Source organism: Acomys minous (assembly GCF_964271855.1).
Source record: "Acomys minous genome assembly, chromosome: 3".
NCBI lineage: Eukaryota > Metazoa > Chordata > Mammalia > Rodentia > Muridae > Acomys > Acomys minous.
The window spans coordinates 56608011-56624938 of NC_140485.1; the positions used below are offsets into that span (position 1 = coordinate 56608011).

Genomic DNA, 16928 nt, shown 5'->3' on the forward strand with positions numbered 1-16928 from the left:
CAGATAGATATGTAAGTCTGCATTAAAGATAACAGCATGCACAGAACAGTACAGATGTGAGAAGGCAGTGGTTCGAGCATACTTGAAGTGATAGAAGAAAAAAGCATCACCCTAGGATTTTGTTTATTTATTTTTAAAGAGTCATTCATATCTTTATTATATATATAGTGTTTCGCCTGCAGGCCAGAAGAGGGCACCACATCTCATGGTAGATGGCTGTGAGCCACCATGTGGTTGCTGGGAACTGAACTCAGGACCTTTAGAAGAGCAGCCAGTGCTCTTAACCTCTGAGCCATCTCTCCAGCCCCCCACCCTAGGATTTTATATCTAGCAAATATATCTGTAATCTTAATAGTACTACACCCAGAGAGGAGGCAAAGAGTGGAGACTCTTTAAGAAGTTCACAGGCAGGGGTTGAAGAGATGGCTCAGTGGTTAAGAGCACTGTCTACTCTTCCAAAGGACCTGGGTTCAATTCCCAGCACCCACACAGCAGCTCACAACTGCCTCTAACTCCAGTTCTAATGGATCTGACACCCTCACACCAATGCACACAAATTAAAATTAAATTATAAATAATAATAATAATAATAATAATAAAATTAAATTATATATATAAAACAAAGTTCATAGGTCAGCTGTCCTAATGTACACAGTGTAGAGGCAAACAATAAGACCTTACCAAGGTGAAAGGTAAAAGCTGACAACCACACACTGTTCTCTCTCTGTTCTGTCTCTCTGTCTCTCTGTCTCTCTGTCTCTCTGTCTCTCTCTCTCTCTCTCACACACACACACAGCCACACACACACACAGACACACACACACACACACTTCTTTTGTTGAAAGAAGGAAGGAAGGGGGAAGGCAGGCAAATGTAAAAAAAAATTTTTTTTTAAAGAAAGGTCTTAGTAGATAGCCCTGGCTACCCTGGAACTCACTGTGTAGAGTAAAATGGCCTAAACCACCATGCCTGGTGAAAAAACTTTTCTTGGTCTCCAAAGGTGTGTGTGTATATATGTACACACACACACACACACACACACACACACACATATACACCTTAAAACCTTTAATGCCAACACTAGAGGTGGAGGCATGCAGATCTCTGTGAGTTTGAGGCCAGCCTGGGATACAGAGTGAGTTCCGAGACAGATGGAGCTATACAGATAAACCCTGTCTGGAAAAAACATTTTTTTTTTCTAGACACACACACACAAAAAGCTTAAAAAGGCAGCAGATCTACACTTACAAAGTTATAGAAAATCTTCAAGGTAGAAGAGAAAACACAGCTATTAGAAACACTGCCTTGAATGGTGGCGCACACCTGTAATCCCAGCACTCAGGGAGGCAGAGGCAGGTGGATCTTTGTGAGTTTGAGGCCAGCCTGGTCAACAAAACAGGTCTAGGATAGCCAAGGCTACACAGAGAGACCCTGTCTGGGAGGGTGGGAGACAGGGGGAAGCTGATGGCCCATTAGCTGAAGCAGGAAACAGGAGGTGGGAGTTCCAGGAGAAACAGATGAACTCTGGGATAGAGCCAAAGGCGGGAGATTTGGCCCCAGACTCTAAGGACACACGAAACTGAGGAGAGGTCACCAGCCACGTGGCACTCATAGAATACAATAAATGGGTAAATTAAGTTATGAGCTGGTTTGGGAACAAGCTAAAGCTTATGGCCTAGGCATTTACTCATAGATAATAAAGTCTCAGAGCCATTATTCTGGGAACTGGGCACAGGTGGAGAACCCACAGTTCAAGGTCACGGTGTCTCATCACGGCAACGGTAACTCTAAGACAACTAGCACAAGCACGCCAGCCAGCCGCGGCTGCACTCACCCGAGGCATCGCAAAGTACTGGGTCTGTCAAAAGTGACAGCACATGAAGCCAGGCGCAACGGCATACGCCTGTAGTCACAGCACTTGGGGAGGTGGAGGCAGGTGGATGTCTGTGAGTTCAAGGCAGGCCTGGTCTACCAAGTGAGTCCAAGACAGCCAAGGCAACACAGAGAAACCTTGTCTCAAAAACAAACAAACAAAAACACGACAGCGTATGGAACAAAGTCACAATGAGCCTGTTTCCTCTAGCAGTGTGGGAACTCTCCAGTACTGCTGTGTGTCTTATGTGAGACCTCAACACCCAAAAGGCATCTGTAGAGCAGGGAGAGATGACACAGTGGTTAAGAGCATTGGCGGCTCTTGTAGAGGATGTGGGTTCAATTCCAAGCACCCACATGGCAGCTCACAACTATCTTAACTCTAGTGCCTCTTCTGAGCACAGATATATATGCAGTCAAACACCCATATACAAAAAATAAAATTGAAAGAAAAAATGTATTTACCTACTCAAAACATAATCCTGCTATGTAGCCTTAAACTTGCAAGCCCCTTGCTTTAGCTTCCTGAGCACTGTTGCGCGTCTGCAATACCCCGCCTAACTAAGTCTGCATTCAGAACAGAGCCCTGAGCTACGGCTCACCTGGATCCACTGCTCCCGATTGATCTCCACACCGTTAGCCCGCAGGGAGGTGATGGCTCGGTCAATGATCTTCTCCACCATCTGAGTGTTCCCATTGGCCTCCTCAAGCTTGGCAGCTGTGATCCAGATGTGCCGGTCTGTAGGAATGTTCTCACGTGCTTTATTTAAGACCTTGCGAGCATTTTCATAAGTTTCCAGCCTTGCCAAAGCAAGCCAGAGCTACACAAAAAAGAGAGAAAAAAAGGGGGGGATGGGGAGAAGTATGCTGAATGCTGGTGGCACCAAGTGGTATCTTCTAGCTGGATGACAAGCCAGTCTCAGTGACCCACAGCACTTCAACAAAGTGCTTTCTGAAAGCTCTCAAGCATAAACAGAACCTTAATGAGTCGTAGGAGAGCTTTCACTACATCAGCTATGCAGTTATGCTTCTGACACTGGTTAGCACAAAAGGTTGATAGGACTCTTGATCAGAAGTTATAAGCACTATAGCCAGGTGCAGTGGTGCACGCCTATAATCCCAGCCCTTGGGAGGCAGAGGCAGGCAGATCTCTGGGAGTTCAAGGCCAGCCTGGTCTACAAAGCGAGTCCAGGACAGCCAAGGCTATACCTGTCTTTTAAAAAGGTAAAAAAGAAAAAAAAAAGTTCTAGTACTGGTTAAATGTGCAAGTGCCAGACTTGACAGCAGGCGCTAGGGCAGAAAGTGAGGAGGGCGGGTTCACAGAGAGTTGTACAGTGACGTTTAGGCCTCTGGGACGCCCATGCCTCAATGTTACTGACTGCAACATTCCATCACTAAAGTGTGCAGAGGGGGGGGGGGGGCGAGGGAGAGAGAGAGAGAGAGAGAGAGAGAGAGAGAGAGAGTGTGTGTGTGTGCGCGTGTGCACACGCACTAGAGTACAGTTCCCAAGAGTTTTCTACAGGTATCAGGGATGAGCACAATGGAGTCGGTTTTGCTCGGCTACCACATGCACTGTGCGCCCATCACTTGTACTTCACACCCACCACGTGCACTGCACTTTTACCTGTACCACGATAACTGACACCTTCTGTTCCCTCACATGGTATTGTGGAATGCCATTCTCTGGCCTTCGTACCTAAGTAAGCAGCACACACACCGCAACCCCAGGCACTGGACTCACCTCTACACTGGTGGGACAGCATTCCACCGCTCGGCTCAGCATGATTCTAGCATCTTCAGGCTCTTCGAGCTCAACAGCTGCTTTCCACAATCGAACAGAGTTTGGAACATGCTCAAGGGCTGGGAAAGGCCAAATGACAAGTGTTAGGAGGACACTGCCAGGTGGGTAAGACGCTCACCCTCCCGCAATGGTGATGAACAAGAGTTACAAACATGCCCATTTTGTGGGTCCTTTGATGTAGGGCAGACATAAAGCCAGACAGGAAGCATTTTGGTGTACCAGAAAGAAAGGAACAGTCATATAAATACAGCCAAAGCTACACAGAGAAACCCTGTCTGGAAAGATAAAAAACCCTCAACAAAAAACAAAAACCAGGCTCAGTAGCGCACACCTTCCCAGAACTTGGGAGGCAAAGGCAGGTGGATGTCTATGAGTTTCAGGCCACACCGATCTATAAAGTAAGTCCAGGATAGCCAGGGATACACAGATAAACCCTGTCTCAAAAAACAAAAAAACCAAAAGCAAAAAAAAAAGAAAGAAAAAAGACATCAAACCTAAAACCCACATATGGTTTACTAAAAATACATTTTAAATGATCACTGTCAAAAAATAAGAAAAACAAGAAACAAAACCCTCCAGATTATGTTTTTCCTGAAGAATATGTAAGACTTTATGTCAGGCAGTGATGGCGCACATCTTTAATCTCAGCATTCTGTAGGCAGAGGCAGGTACATGCCTGCACTTTAGAGGCCAGCCTGGTCTACAAAGCAAGTTCCAGAACAGCCAAGGCCACACAGAAAAAAATGTGTCTTAAAAAAAAAAAAAAAAGGGGGGGGGGTGCTGGAGAGATGGGTCAGAAGTTAAGAGCCCTGGCTGTTCTTCCAAAGGTCCTGAGTTCAATTCCCAGCAACCACATGGTGGTTCACAACCATCTATAATGAGATCTGGTGCCCTCTTCTGGCCTCTAGGTGTTACGTGCTGGCAGAATACTGTATGCATAATAAATAAATAAATTCTTTTTTTTAAAAAAACCTAAAATTTTAAAGAAGAAGAAAAAGTCATAAGCAAACTCTAGAAGCGACCCCTACAGAGCAGTGATGGCATTCTCTGTAGCATGTCAGAACCTGTGTGTGGGAGCATCTGTGCTGTCATTAGATAACTAGGACAGTGACACGTGGTTGGCCGCCAGCGTGACAGGTAGCCTGGACGCTCCAGAGGCAGCCCAGTTCTTGTCAGGAGGGCAGAGTTTCACCATAATTCCCAGAATATCGTGTGACTTGTGAATGACCTACTTCTGCGGCCTGCAGATTTCCGGATGTGTGAGCTCACTGCCCCCTTAAACACACACAGGCCCTCGAGTCCCTTCAGATTGCTATATACTCAAGGATGTCTCTAGCGAATCCCTTCAGACTGCTACATACTCAGGGATGTCTCTAGCGAGTCCCTTCAGATTGCTACATACTCAGGGATGTCTCTAGCGAGTCCCTTCAGATTGCTACATACTCAGGGATGTCTCTAGCGAGTCCCTTCAGATTGCTACATACTCAGGGATGTCTCTAGCGAGTCCCTTCAGACTGCTATATACTCAGGGATGTCTCTAGCGAGTCCCTTCAGACTGCTATATACTCAGGGATGTCTCTAGCGAGTCCCTTCAGACTGCTATATACTCAGGGATGTCTCTAGCGAGTCCCTTCAGACTGCTATATACTCAGGGATGTCTCTAGCGAGTCCCTTCAGACTGCTATATACTCAGGGATGTCTCTAGCGAGTCCCTTCAGACTGCTATATACTCAGGGATGTCTCTAGCGAGTCCCTTCAGATTGCTACATACTCAGGGATGTCTCTAGCGAATCCCTTCAGACTGCTACATACTCAGGGATGTCTCTAGCGAATCCCTTCAGATTGCTACATACTCAAGGATGTCTCTAGCGAACTCCTGATCCTCCTGCCTCTACCTTTCACAGGCTGGGATGTGTCCCCATATCCCGATTACTTCTACAACTCTGTGTTAGTTTTCATGTTGTGGCTGAATGTAGGTAACTTAAACTCAAGTTAAACTGTGGATGAAAGAGACCACTATTTAAAAACTGCAATGTAGATCATGGATAAAGAATCTGCTTGGCATGTATGATGCCTTGGATTCAACACCGCTCCCACCTACCCATTCACTGCAATATGCTCAGAATGTGAAATACATTAGAACCCAGGAGTTCATGACCAGTGCTCAAGAAAGAACAAGAGCCAGTACAGTGATGAACACCCATAGACCTAGCTACTTGGAATGCTGAGACAGGAAGATTTCTAGATTAAACTGAGCAAGAGGATTGGTGTTATAACCTGCCAAATCGAGACACTGCCTCTTTAAAAAAAAAAATGATTTAAAATGTTAAAAGTTGAGTAGCAAAGTGCTTGACTAGTACACATGAGATCCTGGATTCAATACCTAGCATTGAGCAAAAGTAAATCTTAAATTTTTTGTTGTTGTTGTTTGTTTGTTTGTGAGACTGGGTTTCTCTGTGTAGTCCTAGCTGTCCTGGAACTGACCTTGTAGACCAGGCTGGCCTTGAACTCAGAGCTCTGCCTGCCTCTGCCTCCCAAGTGCCAGGATTAAAGGTATGCGCCACCACGCCCAGCTATCCAGCCAATCTTAAATCTTAAGTAAATAAATCTCATTAGTTGCCATTAAGGAATGCTGGAGAGAAGCTTGTGATTCTAGAAACAATAAATAAACCTAATGAATCAAGCATTTACTGAAAAATAGAGTAGCTAGATTTTGATATAAGAACATTCTCCTTAGAATAATTCTGGTAAGAAGAGCAGAAAGAGGAATGGAATTGCAATGCCACCTGTTGCAGGGCATTTGATCACACTGTGAACCCAGAGATTGTGTTGTTTATGGGAAAACCTGTTTCTAGTTGTGGTGTGGCTCAGCATTAGCACCCACCTTTACTCCAAAGCAGGATTAAACAAAGTCAACCACAGGTCAAGAGGCAGAGCAAGCAATCAGCTGACAAGAAGTGGACATAGGGAAAAAGCCAGAGAGTAAGAGGAAGTCAGGAGGACAGAGAGACACAGAAAACAGAAGGGAAGAACATTCAGGTTGAGAGTTTTTGAGACAGTGTAGAGAAGGAGACTCCGTTTTCCTTCTGGGACTTTGGCTGAGGAACAAGGCCAGCTGGGTGCTTTCTTGCCAGCATCTGACTCCTGAGTCTTTATCAGTAAAATTGAACATTTGAGATTTTGTTAAAAACAACAGCCACCAACATCACTCCCAATGACAGAAAAATAAAATAAAATTAAATTAAACCACCTCTCTGCTCCAGATAGCAACTGAAATCTATAAAGAATTCCACACAGGTCCCTCAGCCACTGCTTAATCTCACCTCACAATGGAGAGCAGAGAGAGCTGGTTCCTGACACTCACTTTCTGACACATGCACAAAAACAAAAACAAAACAACTGTGTAATTCAAACCTGATTGCTGTATCCCTTATATATGGTTGCAATCCTTGTTCTGAGAATCTCCTGTCTCAATGTTGTGTAAACACTGCTCCCCAATTGTCCCCTGCTATGTCAATAAAGCAGCTTACAGCCACTTGCTAGCAGGGGAGAGAATAGGGCTGGACTTCCTGCCAGGCAGGGGAGGAGGAAAAGTAGGGGATGTAGCCATGGAGAAGTCCAGGAGACATCAGGAGGGAGAGGTTGAACAGCGAAGGCTGCAAGATGTAAGCTGCGAGTAAGCCAGATAAGCTTAGAAGGTTAAGAATGCAGTGGTAACTGCTCAGTTATTTGGCTGTGAAGCTTGTTTAAATAGAACAGAGTCTCAATCATTGGTGTGATAGCCAGGTTATGGGGAGAAACAAATAGGTTGTTTGTTTGTTTTTAAGATTTAATAAATATACAGTGTTTTGCCTGTAGTACGCCTGCAGGCCAGAAGAGGGCACCAGATCTCATTATAGATGGTTGTGAGCCGTCATGTGGTTGCTGGGAACTGAACTCAGGACCTTTGGGAGAATGGTGCTCTTAACCTCTGAGGCACTCGGCAGCCACAAACACAGTTTTAAAAAAATAACAAATCCCTGTCTTGAAATGCCAAAAAATAAAATAAAAAATAAGAATTCAAGCTGCTTATAAGAGGTGACTGACTACTCTAAGGAAGGGCCTACTGAGCAGGCTGAGACGAGTAAGAAGAAATCATGGAAAAGAATAGCAGTGGCCCAGGAGGCTGCTGCAGTTGGCAGGCCCTGCCACACTTTGGCTCATCACCAAAAGTAGCTGGAATGATGTCAGAGAAGGGAGACCACTCAGGAGAGTGCTAACACGGCATAGCCCAGGTTCTTCCAAAGCTTTTTTTTTTTTTTAAAGCATCAGGATCCCCTTTTCAGACCCCATTCACCGAAAAGCTAAAAGTAGGGCAGATGACCCCGAGCGCTGTAGTGTGAGGGTAGAGGGCAGCCTCGGCACTGGCGTGCAGGACAGAGCAAGCCTCTGCCCAGCTTCCTAGAGCGAATGATGCCTGCTGGAAGGGACAAAGTGTAGCTTTAGTCTGGAGATACCATAGCCACTCCCAAACAGCCCCCGAAGACCTGGTCTCCCATAAGCACACAGGCCAATCTTGCTGAAAATAGACCCAGGGAAGCCGGGAGTGGTGGCGCACGCCTTTACTCCCAGGAGGCAGAGGCAGGCGGATCCCTGTGAGGTCTAGGCTAGCCTGGTCTAGGACAGCCAAGGCTACACAGAGAAACCCTGTCTCAGCCTACTCAACAGTGGAAGAACTGACCTGCTATATGTGAGGGCTTGTGCCACCTAGGCGAGCAAGCAGCCTCACAGCCAAGCCAGACCAGATGCTCCACTGCATACAGACCAAGCCTGAGGTGGACACCACTATGCTGACTAAAGCTGGCAAGGCAGAAAAAGGGAGACACTCTGCACAAACACAAAGGGCCCACGCTTTGGTGGGATTCTGCAGGAGCCATGGTCTGGGGCACGCTGGGCCTTCCCTTCCGTGATGAGACCCAGATGCTCTTGCAGCGCCTCCTGGAGGCTCACGCCTGATCTCAGGGCCTGAACTCTACAGGGGCACCGTCCTGCCTGTCTGCTAAGTACTCTAGGTTTGGCTACGTGGTGCGACCTAAAGGAACAGACAACTCCACAGCAGTCTAGGTTCTTCTAACGCACAGGTCCAACACCACAGGTCCACACTGTCTAGCTAGGTCTTAGGAAAGCTTGCACAGTGTATTAGCAAAGCCTCACAAAAGAAAGCTCCTGCCGGATCTGCTCACCTACTGAGGAAGATGATACCAGCAGGGAGATAGTCCTGGCTAAGAGTCAAACAGCCTGTGTCTCCATGAACTGAGCATTACCTAGCCATGCCTCAAGAAGGTGGCAAATGCAGCAGCTTCATTAGTTTGGAAATAGCACAGAAAAGATAGAGTGGAGAAAGGCAGCTGTACAGGCAGACACTTCCCATAACTAGAAGCTAAGGACTTACCCACTATCCTAGCAGCACACTCACGGCTATAGGAAAGGCTTAGGACCACAGGACTGAGAAGGAAAAAGCCTTTGCCTAGGATTAGATTCACTGAATCAACTGAAATATGGTCAGAAAAGATCCTCAGTGGGGAGGTCTGAATACTGGGTGTGGCCTTGCTGGAGTTAGTGCTTCGCTGGCAGGTAGGCTTTGAGGTTTCAGAAGCACAAGTCAAACCTCCTCCCACTGCCTGCAGAGCCAGATGTGGACCTCTCAGCTCCCTCTCTGCACCATGTCTGCCCGCTTGTCACCAGCCTTCCCTTGATAACAACAATGGACTAAACCTCTAAACTATAAGCCAGCCCCAATCGAATGTTTCCTTTGTAAGAGTCTATGTGCTCAGGCTGGGCATGGTGGTACATGCCTTCAATCCCAGGGAGGGCAGAGGCAGGTGCCTGGTCTACAGAGTGAGTCCAGGACAGCCAGGGCTCTGTTATACAGAGAAACGCTGTTTTGTTTTGTTTGGGGGATGGGTGGTTACAGCGCTCACGGTGTCTCTTCACAGCACTAGAACCATAAGACACACAGATCCATGCAGGACGGGCCTTCCATATATTCCTCATTTTAGCCAGCACAGTGGCCTGGCAGAATAGCTGGATATTTTCGAAGCCTTAAGAGCACCAGAGAAGGAGCTGGAGTGATGGCTCAGCAGCTAAGGATACTCACTGACTGCTCTTCCAGAGGACCCAGGTTCAAATCCCAGCATCCACATGGCAGCTCACAACTGTAAGCTGTAAGTCCAAGATCTGATGGTCTCAAATAGACATACATGCAGCCAAAACACCAATGCACATAAAATAAAGGTAATTTTTTTAAAAAAATTAAAAAGAAAAAAAGAGTGCCCGAAGACAAAAAGGCCTTCTAAGCCAAGGCCTCACCTTACATGAAGTACCACGGCGTGCATACATCAATCTATACATCAGAATACATAGGTTCCTGAATGTACAGTGCTGTCTGTGCAGCTCCCACAGGTTTCAGGTACTACTTTGACTTATCCAACCTCAACAGGAAGAGGTCTAACCCAAAGGCAGAACAATTCAAGCAAGTCTTAAGACCAACCATGACTCCCAGGGGACAGTCAAGTTGCCACTCTACTCCGAGGAGACCGTTTTACAGGTCAGAGGGTCTTGAGTCTTAATTCAGTGCTTCTATTTGCAAGTAAAAAGTTAAGAGGAAAGGGAGGCATGATACGAAATACCTGTATGCAAGACTCACCAGGGAACGAACAAAAGATCGTGCATTTGAGACCAGTTTGGGCTATACATAAGAATGTAGCAGAATTTTAAATCAGAACATGGCTGTTCTGGCAAGAGATCACATCCAAAGACCTAGGTCTGTGTGATCTGGCTGGAATACAAACACACTTTTAATCCAGGGGACAGAGGCAAGTAGAGTTCAAGGCCAGCTGGTATAGAGCAAGTTTCAAGTAAAGAAAAGCTTAGGTTCAGGTGTGATGGTACATGCCTTTAATCCCAAATGAAGGTCAAGTTAGTTTGTAGAAGAACCCATGTTTGAAAGTGATGTTTAATTGAGTGGCAGAAAAAGAAAGTGACAAATCAGAGAATCTTGACAGAATAGGATTCACCCAACTCTCAGGGGAAAAGAGAGGAAAGGGAAGCTACTTAAGAGAGCAACACAGAGAATGAGAGAAGAGACAGTTTTACTGGGACAGTAACAGGGAGACAGGGTGCAGAGAGAGAGCTTGGGTAAAGACCGAACAAGCCAGAGAATTAGAAGGAGCCAGGAGATTAGAACAGATTGCTGGAGTTAGTGGTGGCTCACGCCTGTAATCCCAGCACTTGGGAGGAAGAGGCAGGTGATCTCTGTGACTTTGAGGCCAGCCTGGTCTACAAAGAGAGCTCCATAGCCAGGCGGTAGTGGCACCCGCCTTTAATCCCAGCACTCGGGAGGCAGAGGCAGGTGGGTTGCTGTTGAGTTCGAGGCCAGTCTGGTCTACAAAGTCCTGGACAGTCAAGGCTACACAGAGAAACTCTGTCCCGAAAAAAGAAAAAGCAAAAAAATAAAGAGGAAAAAAAAAAAAAGAGGAGAGAGAGAGAGTATGTGTGTGTGTCTGTGATTGAGTGTTCCAGGATAGCCAAGGCTACACAGAGAAACCCTGTCTCAAAAACAAAAACACAAAAAACAAAAAGACCTTACCCCGGTTTCCTGAAAAGTTGGAAAAGAAATCTATTTTGTTTGGTTTTGTTTTTGTTTTTTGAGATAGGGTCTCTCTGTGTTAGCCTTGGCTGTCCTGGACTCACTCTGTAGACCAGGCTGGCTTCAAACTCACAGCGATCTGCCTGTCTCTGCTTCTGCCTCCCGAGTGCTGGGATTAAAGCGTGCACCACCATGCCTGGCTCAAGGAAAAGAAAACCCTATCTCCTGGTTAGCATCTGTTCTGTGTGTACGTGGTAACATGTATTAGTGGTGCTTCTGGACTACTTCTTCCTGTACCTTTGAGCACTTCGACACTCCATTTCCGGAGCACAGGCTGTCCTGGCGGAACTATACTTTCAGAGTCACCAATGTGTCCCTGTATATGAATAAGGAAAACTAGGATGCTAGTGCCTGGTCAGGTCACACACTACAGAAAGGTAAGAATGTGGTTTCCAATCTACTAGAGTCCTTCAAGGGCAGAGGCAACCACCCCAGGAAAAGGCCTAAGCAACATTACCAGCTTATTAACTACTCTCAGAAAAAGTCTGAGGAAAAGAAAAGTGAAACTGTTCTCCACGGGAACAAAGCATCAGAAAGCAAGAAAACCGCCTTCAAGGACGGTCTGAGAAGCTCCTCCCAAGGCAGCTTACCTTTCCGGAGAACACGCTTCTTTGCTCGAATGTCTGTTTCCAGCTCTGCTGCTCTAATGTAAATCCTAACAGACTGTGGGAGATGGCGGACAGCTTGTGCCACCACAGCCTTGGCTGTGTCCCCAGGCTGTAACCTGGCTGCTTCTAGCCAGACATCTTCACTCTGGGAGAAAAAAAGAGAGCAGTAAGAACATGAGCAGGGTGTCTGCTTGGGAGGTTCTGCTCTGTGCCTCAAGTTCAGAGAATTCCACAGAGGGCTTCTTTCACTATCAGGACTATCTGGTCCACACAGGAAAACACATGACATTCAGTTAGTTTTATAGCACTTTTAAGTCTTGCTCAATCATCTCACCTCCCAAAACCAAAGTGCTGGAATATACTATGAGCTAGCACTAACCTGTAAGGTTTCCCCAATTTACCTATTCTTGTATGATGTATAGGGGTGTTCTGCCTGGATGCACATCCATAAGTGGGCATCAGATCCCCTGGAAATGGAATTACAGACAGCTGTGCGCTGCTCCTTGGGCTCTGGAATCACGCCCAGGTCCTCTAGAAGAGCACCAGAGCTCTCAGCTGCAGAGCCACCTCTCCTGCTTCAACCTCTAGGTTTCCATATTATGGGGCCTGACAAGCTGCGCAGTTTATCACTTTCAGTGATACTTAGCTTACTCTGCCATTATACTGGTGGGTCAGTCTCTACTCCAAAAAAGCCAGCGAGCAAGCCACTCCTTTCCAGCTATTTATAACCTTGCTCTGGCTCTATTTTTCCAGGATAGGAACCATGCCTGGCAGAACACAGGAATTCCCGGAGCCAGAAATCATGTCAAGAGAACTGTGCTACAGGCTTCACCTTGGGGCACATCTCTGTCCCTTTCATAATAAGGTTCCGAGCCACTTGTAGCTTTCCAGTGACTTCTTCCAGGCGAGCTGACGCAATCCAAGCTGGGGGGTGATGAGGGTTTGTTTCTCGAACAGATTTGAGAAGTAGTCGCGCCTTCTTGATATCACTGTAAGAATGAGAAGACACAAAACATCAGCCCACACTATGAGGGCACGGCAGGAGCCAGGGAGAAGACACCCCTTCAGACACAAGGCTTTAACTGCTAAGGAAGATGTGCTGAGGGTGCAAAGGCCAAAGGAGTTCTATGTGGGCACTGAACAGACTGAGGCCTGAGTGTCCAGACAGGCAACGCGACACAGTTAACAAGCTGCTCTCTAGCCCAGCACAAGCACTGCCTTATTATTATCAGCTACACACAAATACAAATACATGTCTACGCTTCTCAGAACACCCATGTCATATCTTTTTGTTTATGGCTTTTTTTTGTTTGTTTGTTTGGTTGGTTGGTTTTTGGTTTTTTTAAAGACAGGGTTTCTCTGTGTAACAACCCTGGCTCTCTTTGGAGACTGGACTTGAACTCAAGAGATCTGCTTGCCTCTGCCTCCAGAGTGCTGGGATAAAGGCGTGTGCCACAACACCTGGCATCCATATTCTATTTGCACTGTACATTTTTTGTTTTTCGAGACAGGGTCCCTCTGTGTAGCCTTGACTGTCCTGGACTCGTTTGTAGACCAGGCTGGCCTCAAACTCACCGCCTGCCTCTGCCTCCCAAGTTCTGGGATTAAGGAGTGTACCACCAGCGCCCGGCCGTACATTCTTTTTTTAAAAAACTCTACAACATACTAGGCAATTAGAGTTCCCGTTTTAACTCACAGCTCTGTAACATACTCACTTTATGTCCCCTCCATGGGTTGGGATCATAGAATTTAGATCTGTCAGATATCCTTTGGGGTCCACAACGGTCTGCCCACTCACTGAGTCAGATACCTGTGAGGTAGGTAACAATGAGAGTCAGCTAGACATGACCAGCCAAGTAAAACAATGAACTACCCAAGACTCTACAGGCCTCCCAGCAGACCTCACCAAGGGCAAGTAGTCAGGAGGGAAGCAGCCTTGTTGTAACTCAAACAACAGTTAGTGATTGGAAAAATATCTTCTACTTCACTGTAGAAAGTGGAAAATTCAGGTTGGAGAGATGGCTCAGCAGTTAAGAACACTGACTGCTCTTCTAGAGGACCCAAGTTCAATTCCCAGCACGCACATGGCTTTCACAACCATCTGTAACTCTAGGATCCAACACCCTCACATAGAGATACAGACAAAACATCAAGAAAAAGGAAGTGGAGAAATCTACGAGGATTAATACTGGGGGGATAGGGTTGAACAAGAATAGTTCCCATAGGTTATGTGTGAACACTTGGTCCCCAGATGGTGAAAAGGATTAGAGGGTGTGGCCTTGTCAGAGATGGTTTGTCACTGGAGATGGGCTTTGAAGTTTCAAAAGGCTTGGCCACTCCCAGTGTCTCCTTTTCTCTCCAACATGATTGTGAATCAAGATAGGAGTTCTCCGTTCTTCACTCCACCATCATGGATTCTAACACTTGAAACCACAAATCAGCCAAGTAGTGAGACCCTGACTCAATAATATTTTTTTAGAGGCCTGGGGACTAGAGATGCGGCTCATGGCAAGCATAAAAACCCCAATTAAAATCCCCAGCACTAATGTGAACAAACTATCATGTGCACTGTAACCTCAGCTCTGGGCGCTCACTGGCTAGCCAGCCTCAAGTAAGAGACCTCTCAGGTGTTAGGTGGCAGAGCGGAGCACCTCACAGCCTGCTCTGGTCATGTTTCCCATTCCAGCTCCACAGCTGTGGGGCTCATGCAGCCTCCTCCCCCACCCCCCACTTTCTTAGTTAGGGTTTTATTGCTGTGAAGAGACACCAAGACCATGGAACTCTTTTTTTTGTTCTGTTTTGAGTGTTTGTTTGTTTGCTTGTTTGAGACAGAGTTTCTCTGTATAGCCTTGGCTGTCCTAGACTCCCTTTGTAGGCCAGGCTGGCCTCAAACTCACAGCAATCTGCCTGCCTCTGCCTCCCGAGTGCAGGAATTAAAGGCGTGCGCCACCACGTCTGGCCTCTCTCTCTCTTTTTTTAAGATTTATTTATTTATTATGTATACAGTGTTTTGCCTGCATACCAGAAGAGGGCAACAGATCTCATTATAGACGGTTATGAGGCACCACATGGTTGCTGGGAAGAAGAGCTAGTGCTTTTAACCTCTGAGCAATCTCTCCAGCCCTGACCATGGAACTCCTATAAAGGAAAACATGTCATTGGGGCTGGCTTACAGCTTCAGAGGTTTAGTCCATTATCATCACGGCGGGAAGCACGACACCATGCAAGCAGACACGGTGCTGGAAAAGCTTAGAGTTTTCTATCTTTTTTTTTCTTCAAGATTTATTTATTATGTATACAGTGCTCTGTCTGCATGTATACCTGCAGGCCAGAAGAGAGCATCAGATCACATTATAGATGGTTATGTGGTTACTGGGAATTGAACTCAGGACCTCTGGAAGAACAGTCAGTGCTCTTAACCTCTAAGCCATCTCTCTAGCCCCGAGTTTTAAATCTTGATCTGAAGGCAGCAGGATACTGCGTCACACTGGCCCAGCCTTGAGCTCCTTAGACCTCAAAGCCTGCCCCCACAGTGACCCACTTTCTCCAGTAAGGCCACACCCACTCCAACAAGGCCCCAGCTCCTAATAGTGCCATTCCCTATGGCCCAAGACATCAAACACAGGAGGCTGGGGCTATTCCTAGTCAGACCACCACACACAGCCAACAATAAAAATATAAATAAGTATAATTTGATTTTTAAAATGTACAGGGTGAGGAACAGGAAAATGTTAGCCCGGCATGTATCCTTATACATGGGTTTAACGCCAGGAAAAAAGTTCAAGCAGGACAGGCTCATGCCTATAATGTATCAGCACTTACAAGGCTGAGGCAAAGGTGACTGAAAGTTCAAGACCACCTACACTTCACAGAAAGCCCAAAGCCAGTCTGGGCTACTGTGAGACCTATCTCAAACAATAACAAACAAAAAACAAAACAAAGGGGTGCAGGGGCAGACACAAATGAGGCTCAAACAGTGGAGTGCTTGCTGTCACAAACACTCCTGCATCAGAGCCTTGACTGTCCTGGACTCACTTTGTAGACCAGGCTGGCCTCAAACTCAAAGCGATCTGCCTACCTCTGCCTCCCAAGTGCTGGGATTACAGGCGTGCACTACCATGCCTGGCTAAGAATGACTATTTTCAAAGGAAAAGCATATAAATGTTGAACCTAAGAAAAGGCTCAGCAGTTAAAAATGCTTTCTGCTCTTTCAGAGGGCCTGCGCTCAGTCCCCAGAACCCATGCTGGGAGACTCTTAATTCCGGGTCTAGGAAGACAAAAGAGCCAAAAGCAAAGCAAATGAAAATATACGAGGGCTGGAGAGATGGTTCAGTGGTTATGACTGCTCTTGCAGAGGACCCAGGTTCAATTCTCAATACCCACATGGCAGCTCACAATGTCTGTAACTCTGGCTCTAGGTGGCCCAAAGCCCTCACACAGACACACACGCAAAAACCCACCAACTCACGTAAAATAAAAATAAGAAAATAAAACAGTTTTTAAAAGTTATTCGGTTAAAAAAAAGAGGAAGAAATCTAGCCAGTGGTGGCACGTGGCTTTAATCCTAGCACTCAGGAGGCAGAGGCAGGTGGATCTCTGTGAGTTCCAGGACAGCCACAGCTACAAGAGAAATCCTGTCTTGAAAAACCAAAAAAGGCCAGTGAGGGAGTGGAGGACTAGTGGCGCACTCCTGTAATCCCAACACTCAGGAGGCTGAGGCAGGCTTATCTCTGTGAGTTCGAGGCCAGCCTATACTACAACGTGAATCCAGGACAGCCAGGAATACAAGAGAAAAAAGAAAAACTAAAAAGATAAATCCGGCCAAGCATAGAGACACACACCTTTAATCCCAACACTCTCCAGGCAGAGGCAGTGACTCTGGGAACTGGAGCCCAACTTAGTCAACACAGTGAGATCCTGTCACAGAAAAAAAATTTCCTTTTTTTTTTTTTAAATTTTT

General features: G+C 46.4%; 1 protein-coding gene across 1 annotated transcript in view; it reads right to left on the minus strand.

Annotated features, from left to right (window-relative positions):
• Positions 1-16928, minus strand: part of PRPF6 (pre-mRNA processing factor 6) — a 58674-nt gene that overhangs the window by 28450 nt on the left and 13296 nt on the right. The window contains exons 7-11 of the mRNA XM_084774833.1: positions 13684-13778; positions 12801-12957; positions 11951-12113; positions 3614-3732; positions 2475-2693 (exon numbers count right to left, since the gene is read on the minus strand). Coding sequence (XP_084630959.1) covers positions 2475-2693; positions 3614-3732; positions 11951-12113; positions 12801-12957; positions 13684-13778 — 753 coding nt within the window. The remainder of the gene's footprint in view (positions 1-2474; positions 2694-3613; positions 3733-11950; positions 12114-12800; positions 12958-13683; positions 13779-16928) is intronic.